Consider the following 18,273-nt stretch of genomic DNA (forward strand, 5'->3'; position numbering starts at 1 on the left):
AATCTGATGCACACATCGAATCGAGGACCTGACTGGACTACAAGGACAGACGACGACGACGGCGACGACGACAATAGCGATAATGATAGCTATATAGAGCAGGCCTGAGAACCTGACGGACACCGGCCCCACTTTCGGAACGACCTTCGAAGAACCAGGCACCGGGCTAGATAGCATAGCATATATTTCACAAAAGACCCATGAGCTTTATCAGCTTTTCATTTCTACCCTGCATTCCCTGTAACTGAATCACCATCACATCCGTCGGCCCCCAGCATAAGACCCAGGCCGGGGCGACAAACAGCGTTGATCATGACTACAGACCCATGTAAAGTTGTTGGAACTGTACCTCGCTAATGCACTGTTCCCGGGGGCTGATGAGATGTTTGAGTCTTTTGAGCCATCGTCCCCGTTGGGGTGCAGGGTTGCGACCAATCAAACCCCCAACTGCACCCCTCGGCGGCGCTTAATCTCGATCTAAACAACCGCCAACAACCTCCAACACAAGGTTGGATTGCAGTTTGCTCATGGAGCCATTGCCATTTAGAGAGACGGAATACCACCTCGGCCTTAGATGTTGCCGGGGCTGGTAAAGTTGAAAAGGCAAAAGCCTGCTCCCCATCGAAATGTGACGTTGATTCGAGAATACTGCATGCTCTCTGCGTGACAGCTTTGTTGAAGATGGCCTCTGCAGGGGGTCTTCGCTCGGCACAGTCGCCCGACGATGTTCGGCCAGAACACAGAATCGCTCGGAAGCCGGTCCCAGACAGGAGCTCTACTCATTACAGCGCCCTGACTCCGGAAACTTCTCCATCATCACCGAATACCAGCAAGTGTGCAGGAAGAGTAAACGTGACGGAGCAGAATCACACGAAATGGCGACCCCAGTGGCTCCGGCCACATTCCCTCGCATCGTTCGCCGGACTTTTCTTGTGCATTTCGGTTGCCCTCCCAGCAATGCTGTGGTACTCTCAACAACACGATGGCATAGCAAAGACTCGACAGGATTACGGTTACGTGTGGCGGTTCGGCCCAACAGCTGGTAAGTCTCGAATGTCGCATGGGAAAGAGATCAGAGACCAACCCATTCTTCAGTTCTCACGATAGTCGCTGCCTTCTGGGCACGGGTCGAGTTACAAGCCATGAGATACATGCCTTGGATCGCCCTCCGACGCGGCCGGTCTCCCGACTACGACCTGGACTACACATCCATGCTAATGCCCACCGTTCTCTACGCATCCCTCCGCCGGAAACACTGGCTAGTCCTACTGATCTCAGTGGTCTCCCTGCTGATCAGGGCCGAGATCGTGCTCGCCCCTGGTCTGTTCCAGCTTACACCTGTCCAGCGCGCAGAGCCCGCAAGCATCGCAATGGCAGACTCCTTCAGCCTCAACTGGGACACCGACACGGGGCGCGAAGCAATCATCGCTTATTATGCCGCCCGTGCTGTACACGACTTCAACATGACTTATCCTTTCGGCGTCACCCAGGAGGCTGCCTACCAGACATTCGCACTGGCGGATACGGGCAGAAGAGGTACCGCCAGCGCGCCTGTCAAGGCCGAGGTTGACGCCTTCTTCACGAGTATGGAGTGTCTGAAGGCGAAAAGATGGTCAGCTTCGGAGGCAAAAAAGTCCATCAGCAGGTTCTACTCGGTCGACATTTCTCTGCAGTTCGAGGGCTGTCAGCAAAACGTCTCATTCACCCAAGAAACGGTCCAGATGCCAGACACGTCGATAATGACGGAGAAAATCTATGACTCCTGGCAGCTGAGCAAAAACCTATCACCCAATTCCCGCCCATGCGCCAACCTTCCGCAACAGTATTATCAATTCGTCTATTTCGCGGGACAATATGTGAAGGGCGCATCTGTCAATTCGTCCCGGCCCGTGGAGCTTGTAAAGGCAGATGCTATTCTGTGTTCCCCCACCGCTTGGATATCCAAAGTCGAAGTTACCGATGACGGAATCAGCCCGAACCTCACGGCCTTACCGAACCAGGAAAAGCGCCCAATCGAAGCTGACATTTGGGGCATCTTGGGAAAGGCTATCCCGACGACTCCTGGAGGTTGGGATTTCAGCCCTCAGATTGGCGCCTCCCAGCTGAACTACGGCCCCGTCAGAGGGGAGCTCTCGTTCAGCGAAGAGCGAGCCAACTTTTCGGACACAACCGAACTGCTGTACAATTGTACCATCAACTTGACTAGGAGGCTGGGGCCCCTTGTCGGGCACTACCTGTTTCGACAAAATAACGCCGACAAGTCTGAAGCGGTCGCGGATATGTTTGTTGTTATCGATAGACTGGCGCTCAACCCGCAAGTCTGCTGGGCTATATTTGCTCTTTCCGCTCTGATAGCCGCCATCATCGGCCTCTCTCTATTTCGATCCCGGCGGTATACCACGATATGGCACCGTGATCCGGCTACCGTCTTGGGACATCTCCTCTTCCTCAGCGACCATCCCGAGCTGCGAGAAACGCAGCCGGATGAAAGCGATGATAAAAGCTGGAGCCATGGCACCTTCACCCCGATTGTGTTGAGACCCTGGGCACAGATTGCATTCGCGGTTTTCGTCTGCGGTCTTCTCATTGGCCTAGGTTCGACGTTGCAGCAGTCAGAGGCGCATCATGGGCTAGCAACAGTCGACGAGAGAGAATACTGGTATCTGTTGTGGACTTCCTTCCCATCGATGATCATGCTAGGCGTCTCGTTGTACATCAGCTCGTGCGACTTTGTTTTGAGGGGCTTGTCTACCCTTCACAATCTGTCTACCCGGCCGTGTGACTCCCGGTTACTGGACTTCTCCATGCTGGACATGCTCGGGCTCCGCGCGCTTTGGAAATCATCGCAGCAAAGGCTTTGGACGATTACCATGTCCCAGCTCACGGTAGTCTTTTGCGGCTTCCTAGCGACACTTGCTACCGTTCTCTTCTCAATCGAAACAGTAATCAGCCCCGTGAAAGTGCAGTTGCAACAGCAAAGTTGGTTCGGTGATACTTTTATCGACAACAACACAGATTCACCCGCACAGAACCGCGAGAATATCCGGAGCCTGTTGGCACGTCGCGGAGAAGCTAACTTCACTTACCCGAGAAACACGTATGCCGACATGGCATTTCCTATGCTTGATACGTCACAGCTGCCCGTCGCAAACAGCACAAGACAGGTGACGATACAGTTCAAAGTGCCCGCCGCGAAGCTGGTCTCAAGCTGCCAGCGGTTGCCCGAGGCCCGGTTCAACGTCACGGTGATGAACTACACGGAACAAATCTCGCAAAACACATCCGAGACGGTGTACCAGGGCCCGATGCTCATAAAGGAGAAATGCCCTACCGGCTACACGGACAACCTGGGCCACCTGTTCATCTTCGGCCGCAACCAAACAGGCGCGCACAGCGGCAAGTCTAGCTTTGCCGACATCCTGGCATCTCCTGGCAATCTTTACGACATGAACCAGCCCTGCCAACTGAACATTACAGATGCCAATTATCTTCTTCGTCCTACTATGCAGCAGACATATGTTTGGGGCCAGTGGAACTACGACAAGTACGACTTTGACCTGCTGCGGTTTTGGAGGTGCGACTATTCTTGGGCGCAGGTTATGACCGACGTAACCATGGTCAAAGGATCGGACAGCGAGTTCGCCATCGACCAGACCAGACCGCCTGTCCCGGACCTATCTACTACGAAGAGATTGGATCACCCATTCGTCGTACCTGTAAGAGACTACCAGGAGCTGTTCATGGTTGTGGGGGCTAGTACCGGCCTTGATGGCAACGTGGCGCCTGAGATTATTGTCACCGGCCCCTCAGCCGGCGACATCAACCCCTTCTTCCGGCCTCTGATACAGCCGTACGGAAAGCTGCCGCTCGAGGCGTTTGGCGACCCGGAGTGGGAAAACGCGGTTCTGGAGGAGCTGCATACGAATTTGGGATTCGCAAGCGCGCAGCTGGCGAATCTGGAAAACCGGCTGGGCGTAGGGCAGGATTCCAGGACCACACCGTTCCCGGCCGAGGGCCTGCCGGCTGTGGAGGCTCTTGTGACTGACGGGGGCCAGCGGAGGCTGATGCAGAGTGCGACGGTCACGTATGTCATTATCGGGATACTTGGGCTAGTCGCTTTGGGCATCTTTTGGACGCTGTTCTCGAGGGTGATGAGGATGTATGGGGCCAAGAGAGATTGGTTTGCGATGGATGTGAAAGGGCTTGCCCCGGATGGCTTTGGGAGCATTGGTGCGATGACGAGTTTGTTGCGTGAGTCAAATGCGATGGATCATATGCCATCGCAGTCGGAAAGAGTCTCGACTGCTGATCTTCATGAGATGCTGAAGGGTTTGTGGTTTCGGCTGGGATGGTTCAGTAGGGAAGCGGATCAGGGGAGGCACTTCACTGTCGGGGTGTTGGAGGATAAGAAGTTTTCTTGGGCTGAGAGCAAGATGGAGGCGGAGATGGGAGAAATATCTATGTATGAGCGAGTGGTCAATACTTCTGAGGAGACGGCGTATAGAGAGGCTTATCTGACGTGTGGATAGACCACAGGATGGAGAATGGGTTTGAGGGCACCGTCCCTTGCCGGAATCTTCTGACTACCTACTGGAATAAGATAATCACCCGCGCCTAATGCTTGCGACTCAGTTCAGGTATCCAAGCGAGTGTCTTGGACGCACAATACCAGGGATTTGTTTTAACCAGTGACTTGTCGAGCTGTGAATTGTCTCAGACACTTCCGTTCTAGCGTTCAGAATTTGAAACCTGTGACGATTTTATGTTCGTTTACGAACATATAAACTTTTCAGTGCGAGGGCTTTTAGAATTTGCAACATTTTCAATTCCAACAAATGCCTCGTATGACGGTGATCCACCAAAATGCGACTGTTATCCACGACGGACCTTCAATTGCGTTGCGTTTCTCACAATGCCATATATCCTTACACAATCCTCTCCCATACTTGGGGCGATGAGGAAGTCACACATCAAGAGATGTCATACCCTACTGATGAGGTCCGCAGCCGAGCAGGATTCAGGAAAATCCTCAGATGTGCAGAGATCAGTCGCGAGATGGGATACGATTATACGTGGGTCGATACATGTTGCATCGATAAAAGCAGCAGTGCTGAGCTTTCCGAGGCAATCAATTCAATGTTTGCCTGGTACCGCGATTCTGGGATCTGCCTGGCTCACTTGGAGGACTTTTATGGAGACCACATCAGTCAAGCAACCGCGGAAAATCGATGGTTCACCAGAGGGTGGACTCTGCAGGAGCTGATAGCTCCGAAAAACGTCTGTTTCTACTCGGCTTCCTGGAGTGAAATTGGTCGTAAGCCCAACAACATCTTGGATCTATTGCGCATCACCAAGATTGACGCGGCAGTGCTTGATATGGGAGAGCTCGACAACATTTCCGTTGCTGAAAAGATGAGATGGTTGGCACGTCGCAACACAACAAAGCCAGAAGACATGGCGTACTGCATGTTAGGAATCTTCAACGTCAATATGCCCCTCATATATGGAGAGGGTGAGAAGGCGTTCAAAAGGTTACAAGAGGAAATCATGAGAAGCTCCGACGACGTTTCTATACTTCTATGGAAAGCACAAGAAAACAATTCATTCACTTACAGAGGGGCTCTTGCACGCAAAGCAATCGAATTCGCGCAGTCAACAGCACCAAGCACGCCATTGTATCTTCTAGACGAGCCCTTTTCATTGGCAAACAAGGGACTGCGGATCACAGCAAAACTGTCCAAGTTGAACGACGTCCTGGCATCACCCAACAGCTTAATACCGGATCCCAAGCATATCGTAAATGACGTCTACAGAGACTCCTTATTTTGCCTGTCCTTCTGTCAAAAGAAGTCGCAAACTATCCTTCCAGTCTCTACGGCGAACACGATTATCCTGCGGAAACTGAAAAGCAAGCAAAATCACTACGCTCGCGCATACCCTGGCTCTTTATTCACGTTGTTCCCGAACGGTGCCCTAAAACAAGCGCGAAAAGATGTACAGGAAGAAACCTTCCTAATAATGGACAGGCTTCCGCTATCCGACTACAATACGGTCTTGGCCTGTAAACGGTTCGCAGTCACTGTGCGTAAGGGTCTCACGTTTCTGAACGGTAATTATCCTATCCAAAAGTTGCGCGTCTTTGAACCAGACGAGATTGCCTCTCCTTCACATTCTGTCAAAGATGCCCATTTATTGGAGGCTGTGTATGGCGCGAGCTGCTTCCCATCGCTCAGCACTGCAAACCAGCCTAAATACCTCGTGTTGAGGTATGACGAGCGCTCCAGCATACTTCACAGCCATTTCTTCGATAGCCAATCCCTCGAAGCTGTTCGGGCAAGAGATGATGTTTCGGCCGATGGATTTATGACTCTTCTAGAAGATGCGGAAACGAAAGTAGCAGGGTATTATGTTGGAGGTGCCAGCCTTCAATTACCTGATCAGGCAGATGGTCGCTTCCGATTGGGCGGAAGAGATATTCACTTCGTCATCCACAGAAGACAAACCGATGAAGGTGTAGTATTACAATTGGAAGTTTCCATGTATGAGGATTCAAGTTGAGCATGGATGCAAGTGGCAAGGTTTAAGCATCTAGTCGTTAAATCGCCGGGTCTCAACTTTTGAAGTCAAATTGACAGTACTACGGGCAGCGAGAAACGAATCAAAATCATTGGAAGTTAAGGTGCAACCTACTTCCTGATGCTCAACTTCAAATCCCGAAGAATTTGACATTGTTTGCAGAGTCTTCAAAATCTCGAAACTCCCGACATGAGCAGCATGAGGACGTATTAGAAAATCGAACGATTTTCAGACTAGTCACTGAACATAATAACTATTCCATGTGAGTTTTGCTATCCGAACAGTATCACCTATGACCCGTAGTAATAGAGAGAACAATAGAAGTACAATAAGGATTACGACGATAGACGACGACGACGACGACGAAAGCGAGCACAGAAATACAGTCGCTTTAAAACAGGCTACGGATTACACGCGTGTGTGTACACTGCCCGGATAGCCAAATGACACCGCCCGGCTAGCAAAACTCTTTCATATTCGGTCACTGATTTCTATAGGTAGCTAGAGTCGTCCTCGGAATTCCTTCACCTGTTTGTAGTTAATCTCGAAACTGCATGTGGGATCGTAGTGCATTGCCCAATATCCATCCCAGATCTTCTTTGTAATTGATCCAACCTGCCCACTGTTTAGTGGCTTCCCATCGAGGCTTGTTATCGGCATGATTCCGCCCGCCGTAGTGCACATCAATATCTCGTCAGCCTGATATGCCATCTCAACCGGAACGACCTCAACACGGACGGGGATGTTGTTGGCTCGCGCGACATCGATGACGCTTCTACGCGTGACGCCTTCAAGAACACCGCGGTCGGGGGTATACATCGTCCCGTCTTTGACCAAGATTATGTTGAAGCCTGATCCCTCAGTCAAGTTACCATCTCCATCAGTTAGAAATGGGTAGGTGGCACCTCGGTCAGACGCCTCGAGCATGCCCCTGGTGAAATCTCCCCATTGCAAGTTCTTCACACGCGGGTCTATAGCTCCTGGAGGCACCCTGCGGACCGTCCGCGCGACGATGGCGTTGCCACCATGAGGTTGAATTGAAGGCGGCATGACCCAGATGAATGGAAGAACCAGCATGTAGAGCCTGTTATCCTTGGCAACTTCTTCAGCGCCTGCGAACATGATGCTCTGGAGACCGCGAGTGACGATGAGTTCGACAAAAGCGTCTTTAATACCAGTTTTGACCACCATCTCAATGAGAGTCTTCTTGATCTGCTCACGAGAGAGCGGCAGCTTCAATCTCAGCTTGCTGCAGCTGGCGTCGAGTCGATCAAGGTGGTCCTCGAGACGAAAGAAGCGACCATCCCAAACCGAGGGCACATCGTAGGTGAGATCGCTCCTCAGAAAGCCCTGATCTTGCAGAGGGATGCGGGCCTCAGCGACTGGAACCAGATTTCCTTCCACCCAGGCGATGCCTCTGGCATAAGGGCTGGTGCTCTGCGCGAGCACGGCCTGCCGTTGGTGGTAGCCGGCGAATACCTTTCCCATGGAAGTCATTTTGAAATTGTGCCGAGATCTGGGGCAGATAAATATGATGACCTGATGCTTATGGTTGGCGTTGAGGATGACGAACTAGAAGGCTGATGGCGAAACCCCGAGTGCTCCGGACATGTCGTTGGAATTAACGTTGGGTTTCTCATCAACTAATTATCCCAACGGATTGGAGATTGCGACCTTACGTCAATAGATAAGAAAGTGTAGGGAGGGAGAGTCACTACATTGGATGATTTCGTTGCCATGCAAGCATGTGCTCTGCGGGCACGGAACCCGAGGTCCGCACCTCCATGAACCCCGTAGTTTAACCTAAAGCTGCGACTCCGAAAAATATCGATTTGCATCTACTTGGTTTCCAATATGTAGCAAGAAAGGTGGCGGAGGGAAACGTTGACCGTGTAAGCGAGACTGCTGACAATCATGTGGGAGAGATCCTGTCATTTGCCGCATCGGGACCGCTGGTCATGGAGCTTGCGGATTTACGGACTACTCATTATTAAGCAGGCCCTCATTCAAGCCAGGGGAAAAATCCTCCCGAATCGAAAATTTGATTCTGCCATTATTCTATGCTTATGCTTCATAGATCAATCTAGCTTGAGTCGATTTCCGGACACTGGGTATTGAGAAGTGCACGTGGACATAGCGGAGTTAAGAGGCAGTCGGGGTGATCGCGGACAATCAACATGACCGGGCGCAAACCGTGCCTGGAAGCAAAAGAACTTTTCGTGATATCAAATTGAGTAGACATCAAAAGTATGAAGTATAAGAAGAACCCAATTATCGTGAATTGAGAGATACCAGAAGGGGCTACTAACATCAACGGGTTGCTCATCTCAATTTCAAGTCAAAATGAGGTCGGCAACTTACCTCTCGCTCCTACTTACTGCATGGACGGCGGCAGCAGCACCGAAAGCCAGTCAGGGCTTTTCCAAAACTTCTGTAAACACAAGCTCTGGTGTCTTCGCTCCGTACTTCTCTATTTCGCAGCCCGACGTTGCTTCTTTTCTTGATATTCCCTACGCCGAAAGCCCAGTTGGAAATCTCCGATTCGCACCACCTCTCGCGAAGAGATACCCGGGCGACAAGGTTATCAGAGCGACAAATCTTCCAGCTGGCTGCTTTCAGTATGTTGCGCCTTACCTCCGCGGTACTGTGACGGATGGCCCAGTCACTGCTGCAGCATTCCAGCGAAACGACTTCTCGAATACCACCGAAGACTGCTTACGACTATCAATTTTCGCTCCGGCAAAGACCACCAAGAACAACTCTTCCTCTAAACCTCTAGCCAAAGGGAAGTCTTTGCCGGTGCTTATCTGGGTCCACGGCGGCGGGTACAGCTTCGGCGGCATCAACGTTCCCTTCCAGCTTGCGCCGAAATGGGTTCAGCGAAGTCAGAAGCATATCGTCGTTCAGGTCCAATACCGCCTCAACCTCCTAGGTCTCCCAAATGCGGCAGGGCTAGTTGAGACTGATAAGAACTTTGACCTGCCTTTCCTTGACCAACGCGTTGCAATTGAATGGGTTCGCGACAACATTGCCAACTTTGGCGGTGACCCCAATCGCATCACGCTATGGGGTGAGAGCGCGGGAGCGTACTCGGTAGATGGATATTTGTTCGCTTGGCCTCATGATCCGATCGTTAAAGGAGTCATCGCGGACTCTGGGAACGCGGTGGCTATCCCGAGCGTCTTGTCCGACCCGAACAACCACACGACTTTCTCATTTGTTGCGGACAGGCTTGGGTGCGGCAATTTGTCAGCTGCGGCGGAGCTCAAGTGTATGCGCCAGGTTTCTGCATCCAAGATCAAGACGTACCTTCAGGCAGGTATTGGAGAAGGTGGCGCCGCCGATGATGCTGTCGCATTTGGAGCGTTCGCCGATAACATGACCATCTTCAGCAACTACACTGAGAGAATCGGCAAAGACGGCGTCAAGTTTCCAACCCAGATACCGCTTCTAATCGGGACAAACACAAATGAAGGAGCTGTAGTGGTCCCTTACAACTTCACAGGCACCGATGCAGCAACCGAATTGCCAAGCGACCTCGCCAAAATCGCGCAGGGCTTCTCGCTCAATCTACAATGCACCACTCTGGAGGAAGTACGGCTTAGGTCCGAAGCTGGAGCGACGACGTATCAATACCTCTACGACGGCAACTTCACCAACATATCGCCACTGCCGTGGTTGGGCGCCTACCACACAGCTGAGCTTCCCCTGATTTTCGGCACTCACGACATTGACAGACCGTCAACGGACTTTGAAAAGAGGGTGAGCGAGCGGATGCAAGACCTGTATCTTCAATTCGCCATCGACCCTGAGAATGGACTGAGAAGTGCTGGTTGGCCAGCAGCAACTGCGCAACTGAATCAGTCGCGGTTGATTGAGTGGGCTGCTGGGAACAAGGTCGAGCAGGTAATTACAGCCGAGGCCCTGCGTGAAGAATGTGTACGGAATGGCTTTGCCGTTTGAGTTCAGACGCTAGATTAAGTGGGGGTTATCCTTCACCTATGTGATGATTTTACCATATCCTTAAGAAACTCCGAAAAAGACAAAAGCGAATCAAGCTTTCCTTAACCCACCAAGCTACTTCATATCCCTTACCTGATAATACCTCGCCACAGTCGAAGCCTCGGTGACACGTCTCGACTGATTAGCATGCGGCTGTCAGGAAGAAAAGAACCTAGAAGAATGATGGATCAACCATGATCGCCTCACAGCCAACCGTTCGCTCTGAAACTGCACCACTCCCGAGGGATCCGCAACTTTCCAGACGGCAACTGACGGAACGAGTGAGAGTTGTGAACCGATAGCCGTGACTGGAGACTTACCTCTTGCGTTGATGGTGTCCCAGAGAATTGCCCTTTCATGTCAAAAGTATCATCTGAGATCCCGGCCATTCGGATTTTGGAACAAACAACTCTAGTCTACGATGATCCGCGGCGAAAACTGCCCCCCTCACACGATTGCAGATGGCAAATGTGCTGGCATGAACACAAAATGGGTATGTGATGAAGATGACGCCGGAAAGGCTGCAACAGTTAGGCTGTGGGACTGAGCACACAACCGCGCGTTCTTATCGGGTACCACGGGAACTATTAGGACAGCTGAACTACGTCCGGTCTTTTGCATATGCCAGCCCAAACAGCCTCGAATCCAGTTCGCCTTGCCACCTCCTGTCTGTCGTCTTAACTTCCTTGGCATTGATATGCGGGTGTCTGTGGGTATCAAGCACGTTATCTGTGAGTTGACCAGTCCGCATTCAGGACTGGGCGTTTCTTATGACTAAGCTCCGGAACCTCATTGAAATCCGCAATTGAGTTCCGAGATGGTTGGATTATTAGTATGTTGCTTGAATTCCCTTGGATTTGGCCTGCGTTTGCTGAAGTGACTGCCGAAAGACGCGGAAATGCCGACAGGTGGTATGCCCCGTTGCGGGTTCTGTCCGAGTCAAAGCACGCTGGGGATTCCTCAATGCTACGCCGTAGTGAGGCTGACATATGCATGAAGACCTCTAGTCTCTTTTTTCGGACAACTGCCGCATTTGGAGAGATTTCACTACAAAAGGACTTGGCGGTAAGCCCGATGATTCGGAATGCAGAGAGGGGAAAGGAGGGTAAAAATCTGTAAGGGGGGAGAAGATGCGCAGCATGAAGTAATTCCGGCAGTAGCACCAGAATGCCCCGAAGCGGAAGCTAAGACCCACCGGCAGATTCGGCAGACGCCGAGATGTCGTTAGAAATAGAAATAAACAGTGGCGGACAGGGGGACAATTGAAATCATGGGGGAGAGAATGTGGATTTGGAGAAGCCGGGGCATCCATGACATCATCCTCGCCCGACCTTACTGGAGGCGAACCGCCCCCATGCCGCTATCTTTCTGGAGAAAAGATGGTGGGCTGATTGTGAATTATCAGATCTATGACTTGGTCTTACGCCAAAGCACCTTAATCTGACTTCGCTTCCGTCCAAGTGACTGATTTGTCCTTCTGCTCAATGGACTGAGGTCATTGTTCGGCTACGTACGCCTCGAGTCTGCCTTGAATTCGCCCTGGACAAGAGCCTAACCAGCTCTTGTCTGCCGTCCCTCCCGTGTTTTCCCACCCCTGTCTCACGCGACCTTGCACTCTTTTCTCGGCAGAATCACTGTCACCAAGCCAGCTCAATGGCGACAAGTGCCGTCAGCCCCTAGATCGACTTCACATGGTAATCCAAGAGACGACATCCCACTGACCGGCCCCAATCCTCAACTGGGAAGTTTGTGGTTCTCCGTACTTTAAATCTAGAGGCGCGTGATGGCGAAGTAGATGGCATGCTTGAGCATGGGGCACATATCCGCCAAGACCCTCCCTGTCTCAAGGTCTGCCCTGTGAGCGGAACCTCTATCAAGATCGCATCCACCCCAGTCATTCTCTAAGCTATGTTATTTCTGCCCATCCAAGTGGGAAACACGCCCGAACGACGTTTCAGCCGCCGGGCAAACATGTGCCTGTAAGCCTGGTGGGTGGGTAGCCAGCCGGCTTCATCGACGGGGATGGCTGGACGACGTGGCATTCCGTCAGCGGTTGACAAGACGCGGTACCGCAGCTTGTCCCCCCTCCACACCCATTTCTTGTAGGTTAGGGTTATCAAACAGCTAGATCTTTACAAGGGGGAGGAGAGCCGTAGGCTGTTGGCAGCATACGGTTCCCTTGGCGTACGCACTTATTTGAAGAACGAAAACCCACTTTCCTCTTGCCAAGTTTTATCGATTGATTATCTAGCTTGAAGAACTACACAAATGTCACTGAATATGAAGCGCAGAAATTGGAGTCCTCGAGGTACTCGCCGTCGTGGTCTAACTGGCTTCTTGGCGCGGTTTGCCTTTCGTTTCATGGCCATCGCGGCCCTTTTCACCACCTATCATTGTCTCGATCTTCATGTTCGCTATCGAGACTCTGTGCGCGCCAAGTACTCAGCCACGCAGTTCACCATCCTTTCGGACTACGATGAGGCAACACTCAGTAGTTCAGGGTGGGAGGCTGAGTCTCACTCATCCAACCCTGAGCGCATGGCCCTGCTCGAGAACAGGCCGCAATGGAAGAGGCTAGGAGGTGGCCGGGAGGGAGAAGCTTTCATCTACAACGGTTCTGTCATCAAAGTCTACAATGAGGCGAGCAGTCCTTTCCGTAACTGCATGTCAGACACGGACGATGGATTGAGGAGATGGCCGACGGAGATCCCAGTCAGTCTCATCATGGGAGGCCATGAGGACATCACAACACCACCAAATGACGATATGTATAGGGACTTGTTTGTTCCGGTGAAGGACTACTTTCTCGCCACTACGAACCCTTCGCAACCACCCAAATGGCATCTCGTCACACCATTCCTCAAGGCCGGCACCCTCGCTAAGCTGGCAAAGAAACTACGCACCTCGGAGAGGCCGCTGAAATATCGTGAGGTCGACATGATGTTCCGTCCATCATTCGAGTCTCTCCTATCCGCCTTGGATTACCTTCACCAAGCTCACAACCTCTGCCACGACGACATCAAGATGGACAACATCTTCGTGGCATCCGAGGTTGACCCTAGGCGGTGGAAGATCGGGGACCTTGGCAATGCTCGTGAGCCTGAGCACCCGTACCACTTCACACCACTGTGGGTTGCCGACACCCCGCAGCTACGCGACTGTCGTGCCAATGACGCACTGCGCTTGACGAAGTCGTACATTGAGTTCGTGCGCATCGCCAGCGGGAATCCGGAGGAGTTTGACGTGGCTTTCTTCCAAGGAGTTGAGCCGGCAAGCAGGTTCTACTGGACCGTCGCTGGCGCGGCATCTCCTGCCTCCGCTGCAGATATTCGAGAGCTGTCAAGAGGCTTCCCTCCTTTGATGGATGAGGATGAAATGGTGTGGGCGTCAATGGAACGTGTCGAAGCCAAGAGCGGTTTCAATGCTGTCACCACAGCTCTGCTGGGCTGGAATGTCTCTCTCGGGAGAGCTGTCATGGGTGAATTGAGAGTTGGAGCGAAGGAGTTGATGGGTCAGATCTTCGGACTCACTGGAATATTAGGCGTTCCAGTCACAGAATGTCACATTGGTTGAGAGGCTGCTGGTCCGGTTTGCTTTCTAAAATCTTTTGGCGTTGGAAAACTGGAGATCAAGCAAGGTCGGCGTTGGTACAGGCCAGGCAAATTCTTCGACAACTGTTACATGATAGATACCCCGGCGTAGGGCAACATTCGGGATGGCTGGGAGACAAAATGAAAGCGGAAAAGGTCTTCACGGGTTTTAAGGTATACGGCGTCTTCTTCATTAAAACAAATAAATGGTGTTTAGGACATTGTGCCATGGCTGCAGAAGACATAAGCTTCGATGTTTTGCTTCCTTGAGTCGTCTTCAGCGTCCAAAGGTCGCAAACCTTTTAGTTTGGTGATCCGTTCGACGGCGCAAACTAAAATAAGTCTCGCAGAGATAGTTGCAGCATCGCCGTAGTTTCCAAGTCGTTGGCAATTTGCTGTCTCAGCTGAAGACCTTAATTTTGAGGGATACGGGAACTCAGCCATGATGCGCCGACCCATTCTAAATTCGTAATTGAAACTAGGCACCATCTTTTGCTGTTGTTCTCGGTTAAGCCCCCAAGAGGGGGCTTGCACTGCGCCGAAGGAGCTCCGCCTCCAGCGCTTGTCTTAAGCGACCTTGGCAACTTCTTCAGCCCAAGAACCTGCGCTTAATGGATCATCATCTCTTTTAGCCTCAATGATTATCGTGACCTGAAAGTCGAGTATCTTTTGATGTTGAGATTCATGATGAGGCTGAAATTATTTACCTGTCCCTGAGCCGAAGCTGATGTTTTCATTTTCCCCAGCCCCTCAATAGAGTACAATTGACACTCACTTCGATCATGAACAAATAATAAAGATTGATTGAAGGCATCCTGTGTTTCCCTGAAGCCCGCGATAGAAAATGCATCCTCCAAAAACGAGTGTCCTAATGCGAGGTTGCGATCTTCCGACCATACATCGCAATTTGTTTTCAAAGGTCCAAACGCGGTCTGAGAAAGCCATGGTAGTTCGGATATTTTGCCGGCCTGAATCTTGGCAAGCTATGATCTAGGCAGCCTTTATTGTCTCCAGTCTAGGCATTCATTGGTCCCCTCGGAAAACTGTGCATACTTACCAGAGAACGCTACCCTGGCGGGCCGCTGACCTTAACATAGATGTGCCTGCATACACTGCCCTACGACCCCCCTCGGACTCTGCTTACTGCGGCCCGCTACCGAGGCCACAGCCAAAGATGCGCAGCTATGCTTGTCAAAATACTGTTCTACATGTATTTCGCTTCGAAATAGCTTCGTCCGCATAGTCTCTGCTGAGTGCGAAGCTGAAGCCAAGTTTCTTAGTCTCTATCAGAGTCTGAGTGCCTAGAATCCTAAGAATAGCCTCCAGCCTGGATGCTGGAGAGGAATCCTGAAATATAAAAATCTAGAGATCGCGAGGGTTCTTATGATAAAAAAGGCTTTCTCAACACACAACACCATTCAGCAAACCAGACATCACACCAGCCTCATCTCCAGTTTCATCACCACACAGTTTCCCAAAACTTCACAACTTGTTCACCAACAAAACGTCAACTTCATCAAGATGGTCTCTTTCAAGAACATCGCCACCCTCCTTACTCTGGCTGCTGCCTCCATGGGAGTCAATGGCGCTTCAGTACCCCGCCAATACGCCGAGAACGGAGTCGTCGTTCGGGAGGGCGGCTCTTGGATTCCCAACCCGGCCGCCTCCTCTATTGAACGCCGCGATAAGGATGCGGAGTGGAAAGATTATCACCGCCAGACCGAGATCATGGCTGAAGAAGGCATGTGCCGCGCCTATGCCAAGCCAACCGACCGCGACCTGAACTGGCCTTGCCGCGAGTACTGTATTCGGGCCACCGGCGATTATAGCGCCGCTTGCTCCAGCGGACACGTTTGGGAGAACAAGGCCGAGGGCAAGACGAAGCCCGGATACCCTCTGTTGCCTAACCCCGATGGCGAGCTGTTCACCTATGGAGGTGAATGCACTTGCATCACTATCCCGGATGACCTGGCTCAGAAGATCTCTGAAGGCCTGGAGAACAGTGGTGCGATCATTTGCAGCGTCTGGCTCTTTTCCATCAAGAAGGTTCTTGAGAAGGGTAGCTACCTCATTCCCGGTGGCGGTCCCGTCTCCAAGGTTGTCAAGAGCATTGCGAAGTCTGTTGGCAAGGTGGTCAGCTCCGGCAAGGGCTCCGATGCGTGGGCATCTATGGTTAGAGACACTTGCGGTGCCAAAGGCCACGATGTGACGATGGATATCGAGAAGGCTTTCGACTTCTTTAAGGAGGTTCCCCTTTAACTTCGATCATAGCCCATGTTTTCCTCTCCTCTGTCCGTTTTTAAGTCTCTAGAATTGTTTCTATGTTATTCAGCACAAGCTTTGCATACATTCTATGTGTAAAAAAAATATCCAAGTCTTCATTGAAAAGTTGATCAGCATCTGAAATCCCATTTGAGCCTTCTGAAGTGTTGTGGTGACATGACCTAAATGCTAGTGCAACAATCTGATTGGTGGCTTTGGAGTAATTCGGCGTTGATGCAACGGTATCTCGGTGTTTCTATACGACGAATTGCAGGAAGAAACTAAGAAGAACCCGGATGCCGGACAAATGGGGGCGCACTTTGGCGGGGTAAACACCCAGAGTGTAATTCCACTACGCGACACGGGGTACATGATTCAAGCCGCGGGGTTGTCGCAACAAGCCGATCTTGCTTCGGCTCGTTATAAGTACTACTAGACGGAATTTGTCTTTGGCAGTCTTGGCTGTCTTATGTGAGTAGTCTATTCATCCCAAGTCGGCCTGTCCAGTATTCTTACTAGAAAAAAATGAAGTCTACATTAGCGTGGTCTCTGAGTCTTCTGATCAGCGGCGTTGTTGCTGTCGGGTCTGAGATGGACAGCACTGGCAGTTTGGAACATGCCAATCGAGTGGTGAAGAGGTAAGATTACCTAGCCGTTCCGGTAGTTGAGTTGAGGCTATGATAGTGAGCCGACCCATGGGCCTTTGAACTGATGCCTTATGCAGACTCGACACGGCGCAAATCACCTACTTCCCGGCAGCCAACTCAACGGGTACAGGTGTTCTTGTGTGCCCCGGTGGCGGATACACTCATGTGTCTATATCTAAAGAGGGATACATACCGGCAACGTTTCTCAACAGTCTGGGCATCGACGCATGGGTTCTCGACTACACTACGGCGGCAAACACGACTGCGCCAATCTACCCAAAGCCTCAGGATGAAGCGCTTGAGGCCTTAGCCTACATCCGCGAGCAGAATCGCACCACTAAGCTGGGCATCTGGGGTTTCTCGGCTGGTGGTCATCTCTCGGCAGTGACGCTTACCAACCCCGAAGCCAGCCTCGACTTTGGAATCCTTGCCTACCCCGTTATCACCCTCGAGGGCAACTACACGCACAAAGGTTCGCGGGATAATCTCATCGGCGCAAATACGACTGCCGAAATGCAGCACAACCTGTCGGCGCAGAACCTCGTCTCCGCGACGACGCCGCCCACGTTTCTGTTCCATACTTTCAACGATGCCACCGTCCCTGTGCAGAACACCTTGCTTTTTGTTGAGGCTATGACAAAATTCAAGAGGCCGACTCAAGTGCTTATCCTTCCGGATGGATCCCATGGACTGGGCTTGGCGTTGGATGATCCCAAGAGGAGCTGGACGCCGGAACTTGCTCGGTTCCTGAAATACTCGATTTGAGTTGGCTGAGAAAAGGGCCCCGTATCTATTCGATTGGGAATGAAATTTGGACGAAGCACTTCAACGCGAACAATGTCAAAAAAGACAGAGATTGTAGATATTGGGAATGGCATAGAAACCCACGTTCGAACTTGCAAATGAATGATCAAGCACAACGTCGAAGGCCACGATTAGGCAGTCCTATAATTGAGGAATTACATCTGTAACAACCCAGTCGACGCGACATCAAAAATCTGCAGCAACTACTCGCAGAGCCAACAGCCAATAAACCTTAAAGGCCAGCTGCGTAGACAAATAAGAGAGGAAGGCAAAAAGTAAATTTGAAAGGGACGAGACTCGAACTCGCGCGGGTTGCCCCACCAGGAAACAGATGTTAAGCTGACCTTAACCTGGCGCCATAACCAACTCGGCCACCCTTCCAAATCAGTTGA

At 51.5% G+C, this 18,273-nt stretch overlaps 7 protein-coding genes across 7 annotated transcripts; 6 read left to right on the forward strand and 1 right to left on the reverse strand.

Moving 5' to 3' along the window:
- Positions 1–681: 681 nt before the first annotated feature.
- On the forward strand, positions 682–4,529 carry GCG54_00010324 (uncharacterized protein; the record flags this gene model as incomplete). Its single annotated transcript, XM_045410249.1, has 2 exons — positions 682–1,042; positions 1,096–4,529. 2 exons carry the CDS (start codon positions 682–684, stop codon positions 4,527–4,529), a joined length of 3,795 nt encoding a protein of 1,264 aa, XP_045260204.1.
- A 334-nt stretch (positions 4,530–4,863) lies between these two features.
- Positions 4,864–6,558, forward strand: GCG54_00010325 (Vegetative incompatibility protein HET-E-1; the record flags this gene model as incomplete). Its single annotated transcript, XM_045410250.1, has 1 exon — positions 4,864–6,558. The coding sequence occupies one exon, from the start codon at positions 4,864–4,866 to the stop codon at positions 6,556–6,558; it is 1,695 nt and encodes a 564-aa protein (XP_045260205.1).
- Positions 6,559–7,077: 519 nt separating this feature from the next.
- GCG54_00010326 (putative branched-chain-amino-acid aminotransferase) lies at positions 7,078–8,073 on the reverse strand (the record flags this gene model as incomplete). The annotated part of the gene is made up of 1 exon (XM_045410251.1): positions 7,078–8,073. One exon carries the CDS (start codon positions 8,071–8,073, stop codon positions 7,078–7,080), a length of 996 nt encoding a protein of 331 aa, XP_045260206.1.
- Positions 8,074–8,919: 846 nt separating this feature from the next.
- Positions 8,920–10,539, forward strand: GCG54_00010327 (Carboxylesterase 1C; the record flags this gene model as incomplete). Its single annotated transcript, XM_045410252.1, has 1 exon — positions 8,920–10,539. One exon carries the CDS (start codon positions 8,920–8,922, stop codon positions 10,537–10,539), a length of 1,620 nt encoding a protein of 539 aa, XP_045260207.1.
- Positions 10,540–12,846: 2,307 nt separating this feature from the next.
- Positions 12,847–14,151, forward strand: GCG54_00010328 (uncharacterized protein; the record flags this gene model as incomplete). The annotated part of the gene is made up of 1 exon (XM_045410253.1): positions 12,847–14,151. The coding sequence occupies one exon, from the start codon at positions 12,847–12,849 to the stop codon at positions 14,149–14,151; it is 1,305 nt and encodes a 434-aa protein (XP_045260208.1).
- A 1,538-nt stretch (positions 14,152–15,689) lies between these two features.
- On the forward strand, positions 15,690–16,427 carry GCG54_00010329 (uncharacterized protein; the record flags this gene model as incomplete). Its single annotated transcript, XM_045410254.1, has 1 exon — positions 15,690–16,427. The coding sequence occupies one exon, from the start codon at positions 15,690–15,692 to the stop codon at positions 16,425–16,427; it is 738 nt and encodes a 245-aa protein (XP_045260209.1).
- Positions 16,428–16,955: 528 nt separating this feature from the next.
- On the forward strand, positions 16,956–17,842 carry GCG54_00010330 (Acetylxylan esterase; the record flags this gene model as incomplete). Its single annotated transcript, XM_045410255.1, has 2 exons — positions 16,956–17,068; positions 17,155–17,842. 2 exons carry the CDS (start codon positions 16,956–16,958, stop codon positions 17,840–17,842), a joined length of 801 nt encoding a protein of 266 aa, XP_045260210.1.
- Between the last annotated feature and the right edge of the window lie 431 nt (positions 17,843–18,273).

This window comes from Colletotrichum gloeosporioides (genome assembly GCF_011800055.1).
Source record: "Colletotrichum gloeosporioides strain Lc1 chromosome Unknown consensus_71, whole genome shotgun sequence".
Classification (NCBI taxonomy): domain Eukaryota; kingdom Fungi; phylum Ascomycota; class Sordariomycetes; order Glomerellales; family Glomerellaceae; genus Colletotrichum; species Colletotrichum gloeosporioides.